The following is a 19,631-nucleotide window of genomic DNA, read 5'->3' on the forward strand; positions in this document are numbered from 1 at the left end:
AACACTGCCCCGAGTGGCTACTGTGTAACTTACCTCGCCATTCAGTTGTCTTTTTGAAGCATTTAAGTTTAAAATGATTTGATATATTTCCATTGGGTCAACTGATAAAACAATAAAATAAAATAAAACTAAAGCTCTAAATTTAGAGATTGTAATATTAAGCAGATAAGAATTTTAAATGTGATTTGTATTTTACTTTGTCTATTTATTGCGCATTTCACATAAACCATCATGCTTGTTTTTAAAGCCACATGGTAGCTTGAATTAAATATCTAACATTTAATTTCTCCTATATATTGTCATAAGAGATATTGAGTATCTCAGATGATAATGCAATCAGTTACTTGCTTTTTGGCAAAGTGAATCCATAATGAAACAGACAAATGGTGGCCATAATGTGTTTCCATTTTTATCAACTAATGCAGTGGCAAGTTAATAAAACCACAATTACATTTCATTGTCTGGTAAAATATTCCTTTTGTAATTACAAATAAAATGTAGGATTTCAGAACAAGAGTTAGAATCAAACAGCACATCTCAGAAATAAATATGCAGTACTCTGGACATGCTCATCTCCCAAGGTGCAAAACTCTTTTGTAACGGTCATAAAGTGTGCATACATATACATTATGATCATTTATTTCGATATATTTGTTCACACAAAGCATAAAGGTTTAATAAAAAGACACACAAACAAACTCAGATGTGTTAAAGAACAATGCAGAATGGCATATTTTGTATCGCTTCATCATCTCAAGTGGATTTCTGTAAACCGTGCTATTGTTTGCTTGCATTTTTAGATGTCAACGTCAATAAATAACCTCAGATGAACATTTAAAGTCAGACATTGGATAACTAGAACAATGACAACATGGCTCTTCATGTACGATTCATTCCAGTATTACAAGATGGTGTTGATTATTAGAGGTTAATCGTTAGAATATTTGTCTTTAGTTTCAAACTGAACGCTTAAACACCCTAATTCTGTCAAAAATCTTTTTCTCTTATTTTGTTACTTACAGAAATATAACTAACACCATACGATTCAAGCAGTAGATAAATTATCATTCTGGTACATGGGTTAAAATGTCTCTAGCAGGACTGTGGACAATATTCTGGCCAGGAAGTTGTCGGTAATTCATAAATATTATGATCACGATTCTTATTGCTCCATTAATAAACATGGACAGAGCATGGAGGACGGGCATTTCTGTGAGGTAGACAGTATTTAACCTTCCAGGTGCAGTAAGCGATTTCTGAGAAACACTGCTGAAAGTGGATCGGACCGAGCGCCGCAACACACTTGTAGCCAATCGGCAGCAGGGGGCGTGTCCACTCATGATGGGGGAGAAGAGAGAGAGAGCAAGAGGGAGATTTGAAGAAAGACTGTAGAAAGAGAGATGGCTGAGAGACATTACAAAAGAGAAAAGCTCAGAGGAATATCACTGGAAAAAGAAGGGTTATGATCAGGCAAGAGCTTTAGGAACCATGTTAATGAAAGTCTTAAGGAACCAGTGCCGGAAATGGACACACAGGTTGTGTTGTTTCTGCTCATACACAAAACATTGGTTTTGAGTGTGTGTCGCTGGCGATTAACAACAAACTCCTGCTTGTATATACTCGTGTATTGCATGTTAATTTTTTGACCTTCCTTGTCATTTCGTTCGTCATCTTCGCTTTATTTTTCAAGAAGTATTATTTTGCTTCGCTTCTGCTATGATAAAGAGACATCCACTCCTGCACTGCGTGTTTGTGCATTTTGGTGGCGAAGCAATGAAGGGAGGGCTGTGTTTGTTTGGGTTGATTTCAAATATCAACAATGATTCTCAGAAATCTCTTACTGCACCTTTAATCAGGGCATCGGTTTTCTTTTCATGATGACTGCAGTAGTTGAATGGGCCGGATTACATACAGGAAAAAACTAAACGAACATACAGACACACAAAGACATGTTTCATACACTCTTTTTGCACAAGCTAACGCACACACACACAGATAACGGACTTGCCTTTTAATATGCATTTGTTATTTTGTTACAAACAAAATTAGTTGATAAAGCACCCCTGCATATACTCAGTCACCCATTTAGATAAAACACTTTTAAAATGCGCTCCACTTTGTACAAAGACATGGCACGCAATGTTACATGTTATCACGCACCTTTCGTTCTGTTTTTGTACAATTGCATAGAAGTTTAAAAACCTTTTTTTTTTTCATTAATAACAATTCTAGACTCTCCGTAAGAAACTACTGAAACTACTAAAGATCAAATCTACAATGTGGAACCGCGATCCTTCAGAAAAATAGATTTTTATTGATATTCCCATTGTAAACATATCCTGTCCAGTTGTTGACACTACAAAAGCATGCAACGAGGAGAAGACATCTTCAGTCTAAATCCTGCTCCTCGGTTATTACATTAACCAACGACTCCATGGCATGTCCAATGTTATCAACCATGTGGAAAAGACTTCCCACATTAGGACCTGCGAGAGAAGGAAAAAAACAGATTTCATGTTATTAGTCTGAACACGCAATGCAACAATACATTATATGTAAAACTTCTAAACAGACTGAATACAAATTTCAGATCGTTTTAAGAGTTTGGGTGTTTATTTGCGCAATCTTATATCGTTGCATAATAAGCCGACACCAAATATAAATGCATTCAATGGCATTCCTTCATTGGTGTTCTGTTAGGCGGTGAATTTGATATCAAGACCAGAGAAAAGTAGATTTTTACCAGAGTAAAAATGTTATAATGTGCCAATGTGGGATTTTTGTGTTGACAGGAGGAACAATAATAAGATACATATTAGAGATGCACCATTAATCGTTTCAAATTCAAAAACCAATGTGATCATATTCTTAAATGACAATGATTCTCTTGTGTCTCTTAAACCTTTGACAAAATCACACCGGAACATTCAGAGTAGAGAGCAGTGACAGCAGTTGTCATGTATAGGTATAAAACAGTCTTTCCAACCACACAGTATCATTATTTGTGTGTATATATTATCACAGAAGTACTGGGATAAAAGTTTATAGTTAGAATATAAAACAGATGTCTACAGTAGAGATCAAAACAGAGTAAATCGCCTTTTGAAAGAAACTTGGCACTTCAAGTAAAGATTCTATCAATTACATTATTATGACACCAGGTGGCGACAAGTGACTGTTAAAAATGTAGGTCATTGAATCATTCATTTAAGAGATTTGTTCAAAAATGCTGATTCATCCAGTAATGAAGCGAGTGAAGTCTTTATGAGTGAGTCATTGAATCATTCATTCAAACTGATTTATTTTAAATAGACCACAGCAATTAAATTTTTTCCAGAACCTCAAGCAAATCACGTTATTTTGTTTAGTTGTCTGTTCAAAATCGTGGAAGAACCACAATCTCATTTGAAACAGTAATAATAAGAAATGTATCGTGAGCAGCATCAATGTATGATACAGAGACAGACATTTATCTGAATGATCACGTGACACTGTTGACTGGAGTAATGATGCTGAAAATCACAAAAGACAGTTGTCTTTTTTTAAAGACATATATATAAATAGAAAACTTATTTAGATTGTTGTAATATTTCACAATATTACTCTTTTTTTAAAACAAATAAACGCATCCTTGTTTAACGAACTTCAAATCATGGTGTAAAGTGGATAAGAAAGAGTAAAAAGAGAAAAGAGTTAGTAACAATACTGACCTCTCATGGGTTTAGCCGTCCACCTCCTTGGACACAGAGGAAAACAGGAAATAAGAAATATCAGTAAAGGTGGAGTAGAGATAGACAGACTGAATCTAAACAGAATGTGTACTGTAGCAAGCAAGCACTGTTACCAGAACAAGCTGTTTAGCATCCATAAAATCTTTTCTGATGTTTATTATTAGTATGCATTTGCAATTCTGTGCTTGCCCACAACACATAAACTGTTAAGAGTCACTGTTAAAAAGAGAAACACTTGTGTTAAGAAGAAAGGAATGTACATCAATATTACCCAATCATTTCTCTGTTGTTTTAGGTTAATTACTTAAGACTCATTCTGTATATTAAAAGGTGTATTTTCATATTTTATCATTTGAAAACATCTCCCATCATCAATTTGCAATGGGAGAAGTAGAAGCTTAAGAAACAAAGGGGCATTTAGTGACTTAATCATGCAAAAATGTACAGGCGGTGGTTCAAAATTCATCTGTAGTACTTTACAAGGAGATCTCGTTTGTTAACATTAATAAATGCATTAACCTAACAATGAAAAATGTTTACAGCATTTTTTAACCTTTGATAAATGTTAGTTAAGTGTTCATGTTAATTTACAGTACAATAATTTTAATTTAAGACAACTTTTTGATCTTAAAGCAACACCAAATAACTTTTCCTCTTCGGTCCCCCTACAGGTTGATAGCGGAATTGTCCATTACTAGTGTTGCTTTAATGTATTAGTAAATGCTGAGATTTACAATAATTTACAGATTTAATCAATTAAATAAAAGAAGTATTGTGCATTGTTAGTTCTTGTTCACTAATGTTAACAAATGTAATTTATTAAATGCATTATTGTAAATTGTTACAAATTCATCTTTTTCTCCATATTGCTAAAAAAATTATGTAAAATATTACTGAGATCTTGAATTGACTCAATCTGTAATTACTGCCACCTTAAATAACTGCAATACATGTAAAGAATAGTGATAAACTGCCCCTATTATGCTTTTTCAAATATTACCTTTCATGCAGTGTTTAATACAGCTGTTTGTGAATGGAAAAGGTTCACAAAGCTTCAAGGATCAAAGTGCATCTGAGTTACTGTCCCCCAAAAGAAAGAACAGAAATGTCCACAAATGTCTACTTTGACCCTTTAACACTAGTTGTAGCTGAGGCCTGGAAGAGTTTGGTTCATGTAGTCAACATGTAGAGAACATGATGTTTTCTGCACTGCGAAAGAAAATCCACTTTGCATGCACTTCTAAAGGATGAGGATGTGAAGAGGCATGAACTGTTTCTCTCACTGTGTACACAAGATATGGTAACTGAGTTTCATTTCAGTCACGCGCTGTAAGCGATAGACCAATCACAAAAGACTGAGCCGTCTGACCAATCAGAGCAGAGCAGGCTCGCAGAAAGGAGCCGTTTAGAGAGACTGAAACATTGATCGAACCGTTTCAGATTCTGTGAGAAAAAGAAGTGATGTTGCAATGTATACACAGTATGTAGAAAATTAAAGTGTTTTTTGACCTTGAATGCATGTAAATCTATTGTAGGAGATGTATTAAATGAAATTAAGAAACTTTAAAATAGCATAACAGGGGCACTTTAATACTTTTTTTTTGCCAGTTAAAGACCATCTGCATCAGTGTTAGTTCCTCCTCGTACCAGACAGTACGGATTCTCACCTTGGCTGTGAGGGAAGGAATTGTTGAGCTGCTCGATGACGTCCTCTAATCCAGTGCTTGCATCCTGGGAGGGACTGGACAGCTCATCATCACCTGAAACACACAGCAGTGACCGAATTACAACTGAGAACTGACCTTAAAAACGCTGGAAGTCATCCTGCCGCCCGTGACATCTCACGTTCAAACAGAGACAGTGTTTGCTTCCTGTATTATTGACTTAAAGGATAATATTGAAGATCACTGAGGACTTTCATGCAGAGTACAACAGTACAACACAAATAAAAAAAATTCCACAAATGTTAAAGGTGCATTGTGTAATATTTAAGAGGGTCTGTTGGCAGAAATTCAATATCATATACATAACTATATATAATGAACCGTTATGTTTTTATTACCTTAGAATGAGCCATTTCTATTTACATATACCGCGGGTCCCCTCACATTGAAATAGCCATTTTGCACCGACATGTTTCTACAGTAGCCCTAAACGGACAAACTACTACAGAGCGCGTTTCGTCACGATGTTGTTCTTCGTGCAAAGAAGCTAGCTAAAGTCAGCGAATAAAACATTGACACAATGATGAACAAGTAACAATCATATTCGCAATAACATAGCATTTTACTGAATAATAAAGTAAACAATTTCTTCATGTATCTTTGTAAAGAAACCTCGTTGCTTATCTGGCTACTCTCTGCTGTCTCAAGGCCAATTTATACTTCTGCGTCGGGTGCGCGTAGAAGGTACGGCGTAGCATACGCATTGACGTGTACCATACGTCGTACCATTCACCGTACCCTGACGCGCACCTCCTCAAAAATGTAACTACGCGTCGCGGCGACTCGGACCGCAAGATCTGTGATTGGTCGGCTGGATAGCATCGCGTTTCCTCCTACGCATTTCCGGAATGATCTTCTGCACTGCCCGCCATTTTTAAATTCCGAAGATCAGTGAAGAGCCATGGAAATAGACTAAGTGAATGAGAGATTGCTTGAAGAAGTGCGGAAATACAGCCATCTGTATGACAAACTCAAAACAGCCGCGAGGAATGTAGACACAGTGGAACATTAAAACCCACCCGCGCCAACTCGCGTTTCGGCGGTGTAACTGCAGAGCAACACAGACATTCGCAGAAGTATAAATGCTCACGACGGCGTCGCCTACGCCGTACACTCGACGCAGAAGTATAAATTGGCCTTCAGACGACGACATATTTTCCTGTCGGCCACCGTAACTTCTGTTGGTTGCAATTCGCAACCTCACCACTAGATTTTTTTTACACTAGAAAATTTACACACTGCACCTCAACTTCTTTGCAAGATGAATCAGTGTAGCGATTTGAGTGGAACATGAATTTGATCAACGATCACGTTATCTAGAATAATTTGAGAATGTTCTTTTAAGCATTTTGTAATTCAAACCCCAGACTATCTGTACTACTAAGGGGTTCAAATGGCGAATGCCACATATTTGATTAGTGATCTAGATATCATTCTACGTCATAACTAGAATTTTTCAAAATTCCACAACTGCTTTATTTGCAGGCTTAAATCAAACCCGCAGATTTTAAATGTAGTCTCAGATTTTTGAAGCCACTGAAATGAGAGCATTCAAGCTTAGCTAAATAAAAGTCCACTCAAGTACATTCAAGCAGAACTCTGGCCAAAGCAAAACATCAATTTCGTCAATTTACAATTTGATCGCAACGGTCATTAATCGGCTGTCGGTGAACATGTCAAACTAACGATCAAAGACTTCAGATTTTAGTCTAGGATCAGAGGAATCTTTTAGGATTTGCACGATTTGTCTCAGAGGGCCAAATCGAGGCCGAAATCGTACAGTGTGCACCCGGCTTAAGATCTCGAATTATCTAATTATCAGATATATTTCACAATTTCCATAATAAATGTATAATAATTCATTTATATTCATTTAATTTTGGGTAATAAATAAAAGCAACAATAAAAGCAACCAAAAACGTAATTCTTTGATACCTGTCACCCAAAAAATCAACAACTAAATATTTTTGACAAAGTCATAAAAACAGATAAAGCCCAAAAAAAAAAAAAAGTTTTATTATAAAAGAAAGCCATTATAAAAGACTATCTACCAAAATGTGAGAAAGTAATGTGTGCTAAAGTTGCTCTAGATTTGCACCTTTTGCTTTTTTGCACGTCTTGTGTTGTGATGAATAATTTTTAAAATATAACAGCATAAATAATTAAAACAACATATAATAACTAAACAAGAATTAGAAAATGTTGTGTGAAATCATTTCATATGAAGTACAGTACATCACACTACAGAAAACTGATGACTTTTGAAATTTCATGTCAACTACCCAAATACCTCAATATTAAAAGGCATCCTTAATACAGTATTGTATAAAAAAAAAAAAATGTATTCCCCCCACTAAATTGTGTCAGGTACTCAATCTTAATCATAATTTGAGTACATTTATATTGAAAAATACAACTTATATAAACCTATACATTCCAGTTCCAGGTATGTATGAAAACTCATAACTTAAGGTGAATCTTTCATCTAGATCAATTGAAAAATACAATATAGGAAGACATTATAGATAATCTGAACATCAGACTGCGCTTGTAAAATGAATGGTGTTTGTTCTTCAAATACTGAAGGACAGCCCATTTTTTGGACCCTTGTTGGACTGTTTTCTCCTTCACAAGACAACAAATAAGATGTTGGCTAGCAGTTAAGGGCAAAAAAAAACACTTCTTTTGTATTCACACAAATAAAAGCTCTGTGTGTTCCTTTTGTTTGGCACAGATAAGAACATTGCCTCTTTTTATCGGTTCTGAAAATCTTTTGCTGAAACCAGCCTGGGCTTCAAGCCAAGTCTAACAAAGAAAGCTTCACAAAATACAGTTATTGAACATAGTTTGACTAGTTAACTGACATGAATTGTAATTAAGAAATTAATATTTTAATTTTAACAGAGGTCAGAAAGAGGGGATTGAATTAATGACTAGATTTACTTTCACACAGAATAATTCAAGAAACACCAAAACGGAAGGGTTTTCTATTATTTGAACAGTTAATAAAGAATATTACGTTTACACAACTGTCTACTGGTACTGTATATTTCAGTATCCTGCTAAGGATGTAACGTTTCTTTTAACAAGACAATATGTAAGACTGACATAACACTGATTACTTATTTGCCCTGCTTAAAATTCCAGAACACGTTAAATCTGTTTTTAGGAATAATACTGAAGGGTTAGGTTTAAACTGAAGTTGTTATAGGGACATTTACCCATGGTCTCTGTGGTTTGGCTTGCGGCCACACGCAGTGAGGCCAGGCTGGTGTCAGATCTCGGAGAGGCAGTGGAGGGTGAGGACAGGGCAGTACCATTCACCTTGGACTCAGTCTGTGGCTAGGACATAGGCAGAAAGGAACCATATAGATTAGGCAGGGGACTGGACGCAGACATCAGCACTGGGTTGTGCTTCTGTATTTCCAGATTCATTTGAAAACATTCATTTATATATTTTCAATCTAAAACTTTCCCAAAACATTCATAATTGCAATATAAAACAAGAGCATGGGCTCTCAGAGTTGCTGTGTTTTTGCATCATTCAGGTTTTAGAAATAAGACCAATAGGGCCAAAAAAACATCACAAGGATACACACAAAATAGTGGACGAGATGCCATTATTAAATATAAATATAAAAATAAAATAAACCAGACAATCAGTGTTCAAAAACATTCACAGATAAAAAAAAATAAAAATAAAAAAAACCTTCAGTAAAAAAACAACAATTCTTCCTTTGTCCTTTACATTAATATTCAAAAAGTTAAACAAGGTCTTCTATGATATAATCCTATCATTTGACCCCATTAATTCTAGTGGTGTCCTGCAGCTATTCAAGCTCTATGTTGCGATTTTAAATGCAAAATATTTACAACTGTTACAAACTTCCTGCATATCATTTTTAATGCATCTGTCATAGACACCTATTAATTACCCATATTTTAATGTTGATTTGGTGCTCAAGAAAGGTTTCTCATTACTAACATTATTTTGTGGGAACTGTGATTTGAAAGGATTCTTTGATGAATAATTGAAAGTATTTTAAAAAAACAGCATTCATTTTAATTTCTTTTAAACAATAAAAGTATATATTGTAATTTTTAATCAATTTAATGCATCCTTGCTGACTAAAAGTATCAATTTCTTAACTTTTGAAAGGTATTACCATATTTCCGCATTGTTCTTGGAAGTTTTACAATGAACATAAATATGCTGACCACTGTACACGCTCATCTTGGCTTATATATTATTTACAAGTGTATCTTAAAATGAATACTTAACTGCAATTAAATCTTACCAGTACCTAAAAATAATTAACTTAAATGATGAAATGGTTTGTCACTGCACAACTATTTAAAGTTACTAAAACCACATTACACATGTGCTTTAATGAGTGTGTTTAAACCATCTACCATTAACTATTTTTAACACAAGACCTCTTGCATAAAGAATGATGGTTCTGGTGATTTCATTTCTCTTCCTGAGATTTTTGTCAAGCCAAACACATGAGCATATGTGAAACATCAGAACATGTTTATTAACAAATAACAGAGATAAAAATGTAAGTAATTGATTCTATTAAAATAAAAAACATACAGTGGTAGGCAAAAGGCTTGTTTGTAAGTGTAATGAAAAATCTTTTTGGATGAAACTGAAGATGGTAAACAAAAAACATCAGAGAAGTGAAGCCAATTATCCATTGGCTTTGAACAAAGGGAGAGATATTTATCCACGTTCATTGAGTCTGGTTCTTGCTTCGGCCAAGCGGCCACTGGAAGCAGCATGAGATGCTGGAGATTTTAGTTCAAAGGGTCCACAGAGAACACATGAAGCCATTTCTTCTAAGAAAAAATCTGATATACATTCCATTTGGCAGAGACCCCCAGTCAACTAATGTTTTTTGAGAAGTACGCATCGAGACATTACGCTTGATTCATTGAGACATGATGCAGACAGAATATCCAATTTCCACTCAATTCAAGACTTCTGAAGAAGTTGACATCAAACAAACTCCACAAAACTAATTACAGAGAGAAATTGGTCGCTTGAGGACAAATGACAGGTTCTTTTGGCCACCAAAAAGACCTGGTATTCATCCTCAGCTTCAATATGGGCAAAGTATTGTGGAACCTGAAAATAACAGGATCAATAAAGCCTGTTGTGCAATATTGTATCGATCAATAAAGTATGGTAGGTAAAAATTCAACTATGTATCTTGAAACAATCGGTTACAAGCAACACTGTATGTGCTGTGTTGCCAATTACGAGAAAAGAAAAAAGTAACTCATCTGAAGAAAAAAAAAGCACAATAATGCACTAGGTCTTTTCACAAGATCAAATGCTATGGACCAAAAAAAAATAAAAATAAAAATTCAAACCATGTCTGGTCAGAAAAGCAAATAAACCGATCGAACAACTGAACAAAACCAAACCCTTGAATTATTATTAGAGTACAACATTTCGTTTTCATTCATTTTTAAAATATTGTAGTACATGCATTTATGCTAAAATGATTGAGTGTGAATATGACTGTATTCTTAACGTGATCAATATCATTTACGCTGTTATTATACAGAACAGTGAATGCCAACACGTGTCCTGCAAGGACAACTAACAGAGATGTCTGCATTCAAACAAAACAACATTAATCAACAATATTTCCATGTTATAGTATAGGTCTTTGGTTTAGACATCTATGAAAAATTCCATTTACTGCCATTTCAAAACTCAAAGAAAGACAAAAGGTCAATTTGTAAATATAAACTACATTTAAAATCTTTGATACATTTTTATTTTAAAACAAAGCCTTCAATCCACACGTTTGCAGAGAATATTAATACATCTTTAAACAGATGAAACATTTCAGGAAGATTTTGTCAAAATATATAAACATTTTCTTTATTCACCCTGACAGCATCTAAATTTAGCATAAATACTTCCTTCAACAATTTCAAATTGATCAAACAAATCCATATTTTTTTTACTTCTAAAAACAGCACACTAAAAAAAACCTAGTGATCTGCCATCCTAGTCTTTTAAAACACCTCATTTCAGCCAAATTCTAAGGAAATATTACATGTGTCCTTCACGGATCATAGACAAGATAATGCCAGAATGCATTGCAATCACTCAAGAGAAACGTCAACTATAAATATACTTAATATATATTAGGGCTGCACAATTCATTTGTATTTGAATCGTGATACCGATATCTGCTTCTCTCGATTAATTAAAAATAATTGTTGTGATATTGACCCGCTGGTTATTTGTCCTGAAAACGTTTTGACAATTTGACATTTTCGTTATCTTGCATTGGTAACTAGCCTAATCTTTCCTGCTTGGTTGCCAGATGTCAAGAGCATAAATCCCCCAAACTGAGATTTTCTCTTAAAGGATACGTTTTCTATCCAGTGTTTTACTTAATCTTCCCAACCTGGCAATCATGAGAGACTCTCTCTGGGCTGCAAAAAAAGCGTAGATGATCTAACAATGCCGACAAACGTGTATGTTGAAGTTTAGCGATGTCCATTGTGAAATTCTGCTTGAATTAAAGTGTCATACAGGCAGTATGTGTTCCTTCACGATGCTGCGTCTGCGATTTGCTGCTACTAAATCTGCGAGTGAACCTTCTCTGTGACTAACTGTAATAAATCCAAGTATGAATCTCGACCATATTGTTGCCGATCATGGTTGGTGAATAAATGCACTTATGCAGCCTCTTTGCTACATCAGAAAGTAAAAATTGAACACTTAGAATTATTGGAACAAAGATTAGGTTAAATGAAGTCTATGCGCCACCAACAGGCCTATTAGGTGAAGTAAAAGTATATATACTAATCTTTCTCTGGAATATCTGTATCTGAATCATGATTATAATTTTTGAACAAAATAGTTTAACCATTATCGTGCAGCCCTAATATACATTAATATACTGAAAAATACTGTTAAAACTGACTTTCCCCACAAAATGTATTATTTTATATTTAACTACAAATTTGACAAACATTAAAAGCCAAATATTGACATTAAAATATATCAATGCACTGAGCATTTAATTTCTTCTGTCGACAATCAAAAGGAACCACATGAACAGACCGTGATTAGAAAGATGCCTTATAAATGACCAGTGTGCAATCTGAAGACATTTACACTCAATCCAAGTTCAGATGTAAGACAGGAGGCTGGGACAACTGGTTGATTTTCATTTCTTTACCAACAGTTCCAAAGTGTTGATATTTACTGCCAGTGAGTATAAGCATCAGTAAATTCTTAAGGATATGCACCACCCACCTGCTCAAGTAACTGTCTAAGGCGTTTGAGCTGTGATTCCAGCTGTTTGTTGTGATCCTCCAGGATTTGCATTCTTGCTTCCAAACGTCCCTTGTGCTGCCGCAGTAGTTTGGCCTCTGCGATCAGTTCTGCGTCCCGTGGACTCTGGGGCGAGACCGGCAGCATCTGTGGGGGTGAGGGCAGCGGCGACAGCCCCTTGTGGTCATGTGCCTTCTTCAGACGATCGTACTCTGACTGCAGCTTCCTGCACAACAATGACAACAACCTCAGAAAAAAGCACGGAAAATAGCGACGGGTGATTCTGACAGATAAATAAGCATTACGCTGTCAGCACGGACTGCTCATGTTTTGTAGCTCATCCAGCAAAATACACTATTGTTCAAAAGTTATCATAAGGAATGTTTATTTTTTTTAAGAAATTAATACTTTTTTGTCAGCAAGGATGCATTAAATCCTGGGGGGGAAAGCATCACTGTTTCCACAAAAAATTAAGCTGCACAACTGTTTTCAACATTAATAATAATAAGAAAGGATTCCTGAATAGCAAGGATCATGTGACACTAAAGACTTGAGTAATGATTGTAATTGTTTGCCATCATAGGAATAAATTAAAACAGTAATATTTAAATGTTTTATATATATTTTTTATTTTTAAATAAAATATTTAAAAACAGTATTTTAAATGGCTAGATTTTTTTTTTTTACACATTATTACTGTTTTTATTGTATGTTTTTTTTATTAAAAAAATGCATCCTTGGTGAGACCTTACCGACCCCAAACTTTTGAATAGTTGTGTATAAAATATAAAACATATTTTTGAATTCATTTTTGAAATAATTCTTATTTTTTTATAAATATTAAATCTGTTTTTATTATTTCTGCATTCACAATTTTAATATAGCTCACTGTGTTTAATATTAGACTCCAGTGTGTAGCCCACATACTTGACTCAGCAGTGTGGGAAGAGTCGTGCCTTCTAGGTAGTACTTGGATGGTGAATTTGAGAACCACTGATCGAAAGTACAAACAAATATTGAAATGGATTAATATTACAAAACACAGTTGAGTTGATATAGAAAGATATAGGAAGCATCTCTGTTGTGAAAGTTGATAAGCCTGTTTATTTTGCTATCCTAACTATGAACTAATATATGGTTTTATTATTTGCATTAAGCATTTTTGCGGAAAACATTTTCATTTGGCAACCGACCATTTGAAAAATCACTAATCTAAAGCATGGCACTTTTATTAAAATATGTGATTTAATAAAATGCTGTAAATGCGGTTTGTCTTGACAAACTGCTGGAGAAATATAGTCCAGTTTAAGCTCATTGGATTTCATTTTAAAACCAATCATTTGAACTGTAAAGAAAGCAGCCATGCAATCAAACCTGTTCTCCTGCTCCAGATCGTTGAGAACTCTCTCGAGCTCTCCCTTCTCTTCAGACTCCATTGAGATGAGGATCTGAGCGGGGCTCTGCGGCTGGCTGAGTGGAGAGCCTTGATTCAGACTCTGGCAGTAATGCTGGATCAGCAGATGCTCATCATCCCTACAATAACAACAACAGCACTCCATTTCCACTTCACTACATTACATCCATTGCTCAAGTTTTCAATTAACATTTGCTGCCTCAAACTCTAAAACACACCAGCTCAATCGGCTTGTGAGAAGTAAGCTGGTCTAAACACAATCCTATTGTTTTAATACCACAAAAAACGGCAGTATAAGAGCATTTGCATGTAATCGTTTTATTGGGATTTAATATTTAATACGATTTAATATTATTGGTTTATTACTGATATCTAACACTTTGTGTATGAGTGGAAAGAGCTGATATTCACCCGGAAAATGAAAATTAATTTGGAATGACATGAGAGTAAGAAAATAATCTTCCTATAAGAAGTTGCAGCACTTTCATAAAAGGAGAGGTTGTTATGCAACCACAAGCATTTAAATGTATGCAGGTGCTCAGACATTTGTGAGTAGATCAGTTTTAGGTTCTTTCACACACCATTACATTCATATACTATGCATATGAATACTATGTACAGTAGAGTGTAAAAGAGATGCAAGCTCACATGCTTTCATTGGGCGATACATTGTCATTCATATATGAGCCATTTCGGTTCTCCATTTCAGCTAGCCTGTGAAAACACAACATCATTCTGTACTCATTCATACACAGCTCATGCATGTCAGTAAGGCACCACTGTTCCAGCTTACGTGCTTCACATGAACACAAATGCATGTCGTTTGTTACTAAACTCTGCAAGCAACATTCTGATATTATTTATTATTTAAATATTTCTGGTTAAAAAAACGAATTTCAAACTCACGGAAATATATCAACCACGTTATAAATGGTACAACATTTCTACTGGCTGACACATTTGTAGTACCGTTGCACGGTATACACCATCACATTACCCGGCCCTGATGCAATGCAAGTAAACATCTCCTAAATATACAGTTACATAGTAACACCAAAATAACCATGCTGAAAAAAGACTCACCTGCTAGCGTAATGCTCGATGCGTGAGTGGGTGTCGTCATGGGAGAGTTGAGGGGAAGATGACGGCCTACCAGTGACAGAAGAGCAAAGATCAGAAAACACAGATGAACAGGACTAAACTGAACAGGGTTTTCGCAGTGATGCTATAGAACAACCATTTCATTTTACCCAAAGAACCTCTTAGTGAACCGTTCTTAAAGGGATAGTTCAACTAAAAATGAAAATTCTGTCAATAATTATTTCACCCTCATGTCGTTCCAGACCCGTAAGAATTGCGCTCAACACAAAAGTTGATATTTTTTATGCAATCTGAGAGCTTTCTTTCCCTCCCTAGACGGCTACGCGACTACCATTTTGACGCTTCAAAAAGTTTATAAAGAGATCATCCATATGAATCGAGTAGTTTAGTTTTTGGAAGAGTTTTACGATCTCTTTATGAACTTTTTGAAGCGTCAAAGTGTTAGTTGCAAAGCCGTCTAGAGAGGGAAAGAAAGCTCTCAGAATGCATCAAAAATATCTTCTTTTGTATTGAGCGCAATTCTTACGGGGTTGGTACGACATGAGGGTGAGTAATTAATGACAATTTTCATTTTGGGGTGAACTATCCCTTTAAAAAAACCATTCTTTGATCCTAGTGTGAAGAATATTTGATTAATCTAAAGAACCTTTTCCAATATAAAGAGCCTTTTGTGTAATGGAAAAGTTCCATTGATGTTAAAGGTTCTTCATGGAATTCATGGAACCATAGATGTCAATAAAGAACCTTTATTTTTAAGAGTGATATTATGGAGGAACAACATTTTATAAACTACAAAAAATCAACAGTCACTTTGAATAAATTTTTCTGATAAAATCAAACATAAGGGTATTAAACATTATATAAAATAGTAATAGTCATTTTTATTTTCACCATTATTTTAGGGTGACATACTGTCTCTTGAGATGTGCATAGTTCATTGCAGCTTATGATTCATCTCAGTTTAGGCAAAGAAAATAAAATGTTCCCAATATTTTGAGCTGCATTCCTGGTTAAAAAAAATACATACTATTGTTCAAAAGTTTGGGGTTGGTAGGATTTTTTTCCCCATGTTTTTGAAAGATCCTTATCCTCACTAAGGCTGTATTAATTCGTATAAAAAAACAAACAAACACATAACTACATAAATAGAAACTCTTTTCAGGATTCTTTGAATACAAAGTAAATTATTTTAATTTTTTTTAAATAAAAATATTTAGTAACATTATACATGTCTTTACTGTCACTTTTGATCAATTTAATGTGCCGTTGCTCAAGTATTAATTTCTTTAAAAAAGGAAATAAAAAGAAAAGAACAATCTTGGAGACACCAAAATTTGGAACAGTCATGTACCTGTATGTAACAGTGAGTTTCACACACAGCGACTTTAACATTAATGATAACCCTGATTAAAAGAGCACCTTATACCCTAAACCACTGTATCATGTTAATCTTGCAGATGAATGGTAGAAGTCATGGGATGAACACGTTCCAAAATATCTCACAATTCTGATGATGAAAGATGAGTGTTTCATGGAGACTTGTGCATAATTTCACACAGATCAATAGATGATTTCAACAATGTACTTTAAATGATAAACTGTCACAACACCTGTCCAAGTGATTAATTTATATGTTTGCTGACCAATATGACACTGGCCCTAGACACTGGCGCTGACGCCCATCTAAGTGAATCATCCAATAGGAACATCATTTACTGAAGTCATTGTAGAAACTTCAGATTAATTTAAAGAGAGCACCAGCCTTTCAAATTTTCATTTCAATTTAAAATACACTCAATTTCAGCCATGTGAATTTGATGTGAAAATCCTGAATGTTCTTTCTAAACTTCTATTCTGCGGATAAATCACCAAACGACACTGTTAGCATCACGTGATCCAGTAAGCAGGTGCTCAATGTGATGTGTGTGTGAGGGTGTTGGAGTGCAGATGTACTCACGGATGGTCAACAGGCCAGAAGTTGATCAGTGTAACAGGACTGCAAGACAAAAAAGATGAGATGATGGACAGGACAAGTAGATGCACTGAAAGCATGATGGTGACATGGTTAAGAAGCACCAAACACACAAACCCACTGATATGACAACACAGTTAAGCATTTTCAGTGGCCAATAACATACACATCACAATCAACTCTCTTCCAAAAAATGTGTTTCTTGAGAAATAGTTTGATTCAACATTGTTTGGTTGTGTGTTGGGGTTGAAATGAAAAAGGAAAAAAAGGGTTAATGTTAAAGAATAATGTGTTTATGCATTTAGCACTGCTTTACAATTAGACTGCAAACATTTGCAGCTGCTCCTCTACAGGGGGAAAAATAATTCCACAGCATAAACACTCCTACTGTGAGCACGAGTAATGATCAATGCACACGGTAAAGCAGAAAAAAAAAAAGCAAAACTCTTGCAGCTGCAATATAAGGTTACCAAGAGTTCAGTCAGCTTTATTTGTCTTGTTAAGTGGAATACCAGTTTTATACCGTTTGACCATTTAGTACCGTTTATATATATGCAAACTGCCACAAAATAAGAGAAGGTAGGTAGTAGGTAAGCTTTGAGAAGGTTAAATTGTTTTATTTCAGAGAGTGTCGGATGGAACTCAGCTTTTTCTCCACGTCAATGTTCGGGAATTTAAAGTAACGTATTCCGTTTAAATGTTTTGCTATGGAATTTTTGCCTGAACAACATTAGCGGCCAAAATGTAGTTGCATTCATAAATTTAGTTCCTTTTTAAATAAATCAAATAAACTATAGAGGTGCTTTAAAATGGCATGAGACAAGCCTTTTCAACTTTTTCACCAAGCAGACTGTCTCTAAGATGTACTTTAAAACAAATTCACATCCTTCAACAATAAGTTCCATGTTTACTGTCGAACTTCAAACGGTCTATTGTGAGCCATGTTTGTATTACTATACATAATTATAATGCATAATCCAGGACTAGGTTCGTTTGTCCAATAAAAAGCACTTGCTGTAAATATAAAACAAATAAATGTGTCAGTGTTGTTATGGTTAGTTAAAAGTATTAGTCCAAATGGGGGTTTCCGGTAGGACGGGTGAAGGTTTTTACTGTCTTTCCTTTTACGCAACACAACAAGATCAAATGAAATACATTTCTCATATGTATTACCTCATTATTTCATCTGACCCCATAAATTAACCCTCTGAGGTCGGAAAACGCGCCCCCGCGTTTTGCTGGATTTTCTTCACATTGTAGTACAATAAACTTAAATTACTCCGTCATTTATGGTTATACAGAAAAAAGAAATATAAAAAAAGAATCTGTGATATTTCTACTTTTGTATGTGTCCACTTACAATCAAATCAAAACATTGTGCTTTTGTAAAATAAAGAAAATAAACAGGGTGTGCGTTCTGCCTCTCCGTCGCGGTGAACTTTTTTTTCTTGAGCACGTCTATAAACTGAAACAAAACTCAGCGAATCCTTCTCACACATTTATGAGCCATACACCTTTATACACATTTAAGTGTGTACTTTTAAATGATCGGATTCAAACTGAAAACAAATATTCTCTGTTTAAGTAATTTGTATAAAACCAACAGGATGTCCAGTATCTCAAACGCTTGCTAGTTACTTTTAATTCGGCCACGCCCACTCGCGCAAAAGAGATTCACATGCAAATCTCCACATGCAACGCGAACGCCCTCGTTACCTCAAACACAAACCACTTCACAAGTCTCTGCTTTTCGTCGAGTTTGGAAGACACGTCTGAGTTTACATTGGATTTACATCAGAAGAAGAAGAACGCGATTTGAAGACAAGAAAGATGTAAGGTAAGAAATTCTTACTTATTAGTTTATGGTATTGTTGCATAAACTTCACATTGCAGTTGAACTGTTGCTAGATATATGGTGAATATTATACTATTTAGACCCGTGTTTACTGTTAAATACTGTTTGTGGATATCTGCTCAAGCATAGATATGTATAACCATAATGTTTAATATTTTGGAGCGCGATGGCGTTTGAATGTATCATATTTTGGAGCGCGCTGTGGGTTTGAGTATCATATTTTGGAGCGCGCTGTGGGTTTGAGTATCATATTTTGGAGCGCGCTGTGGGTTTGAGTATCATATTTTGGAGCGCGCTGTGGGTTTGAATGTATCATATTTTGGAGCGCGATTGCGTTTGAAAGGAAAAATGCACCAAACATTAGGCTTTATGTTTTTACTATTATCTCATTTCATATCATCATAACGAATGGAAACATTTGAAGTAACATAAGATAATCAATATATTTTTCTCTAGCATTGTTACTGAAATCTTTTGGAAGATTTATAGGCTGCTTTGTAAAATAAAATTATTTTATGCAGTACT

General features: G+C 35.0%; 1 protein-coding gene across 6 annotated transcripts in view; it reads right to left on the reverse strand.

Annotated features, from left to right (window-relative positions):
- Positions 1-1,996: 1,996 nt before the first annotated feature.
- Positions 1,997-19,631, reverse strand: part of dmd (dystrophin) — a 105,594-nt gene continuing 87,959 nt past the window's right edge. For 4 of the 6 annotated variants that reach the window (XM_082163602.1, XM_082163605.1, XM_082163606.1 and 1 more), the window contains 8 exons: positions 17,237-17,275; positions 15,262-15,327; positions 14,827-14,892; positions 14,139-14,297; positions 12,747-12,990; positions 8,677-8,797; positions 5,399-5,491; positions 1,997-2,486 (listed from right to left, as the gene is read on the reverse strand). In XM_082163602.1, the coding sequence (XP_082019728.1) occupies positions 2,389-2,486; positions 5,399-5,491; positions 8,677-8,797; positions 12,747-12,990; positions 14,139-14,297; positions 14,827-14,892; positions 15,262-15,327; positions 17,237-17,275 (886 nt within the window). In that variant the 3' untranslated portion in view covers positions 1,997-2,388. Of the gene's footprint in view, positions 2,487-3,710; positions 3,737-5,398; positions 5,492-8,676; positions 8,798-12,746; positions 12,991-14,138; positions 14,298-14,826; positions 14,893-15,261; positions 15,328-17,236; positions 17,276-19,631 lie in introns of all 6 variants that reach the window. The other 2 variants (XM_082163604.1, XM_082163603.1) reach the window with 2 other exon arrangements.

This window comes from Leuciscus leuciscus (genome assembly GCF_965113295.1).
Source record: "Leuciscus leuciscus genome assembly, chromosome: 3".
NCBI lineage: Eukaryota > Metazoa > Chordata > Actinopteri > Cypriniformes > Leuciscidae > Leuciscus > Leuciscus leuciscus.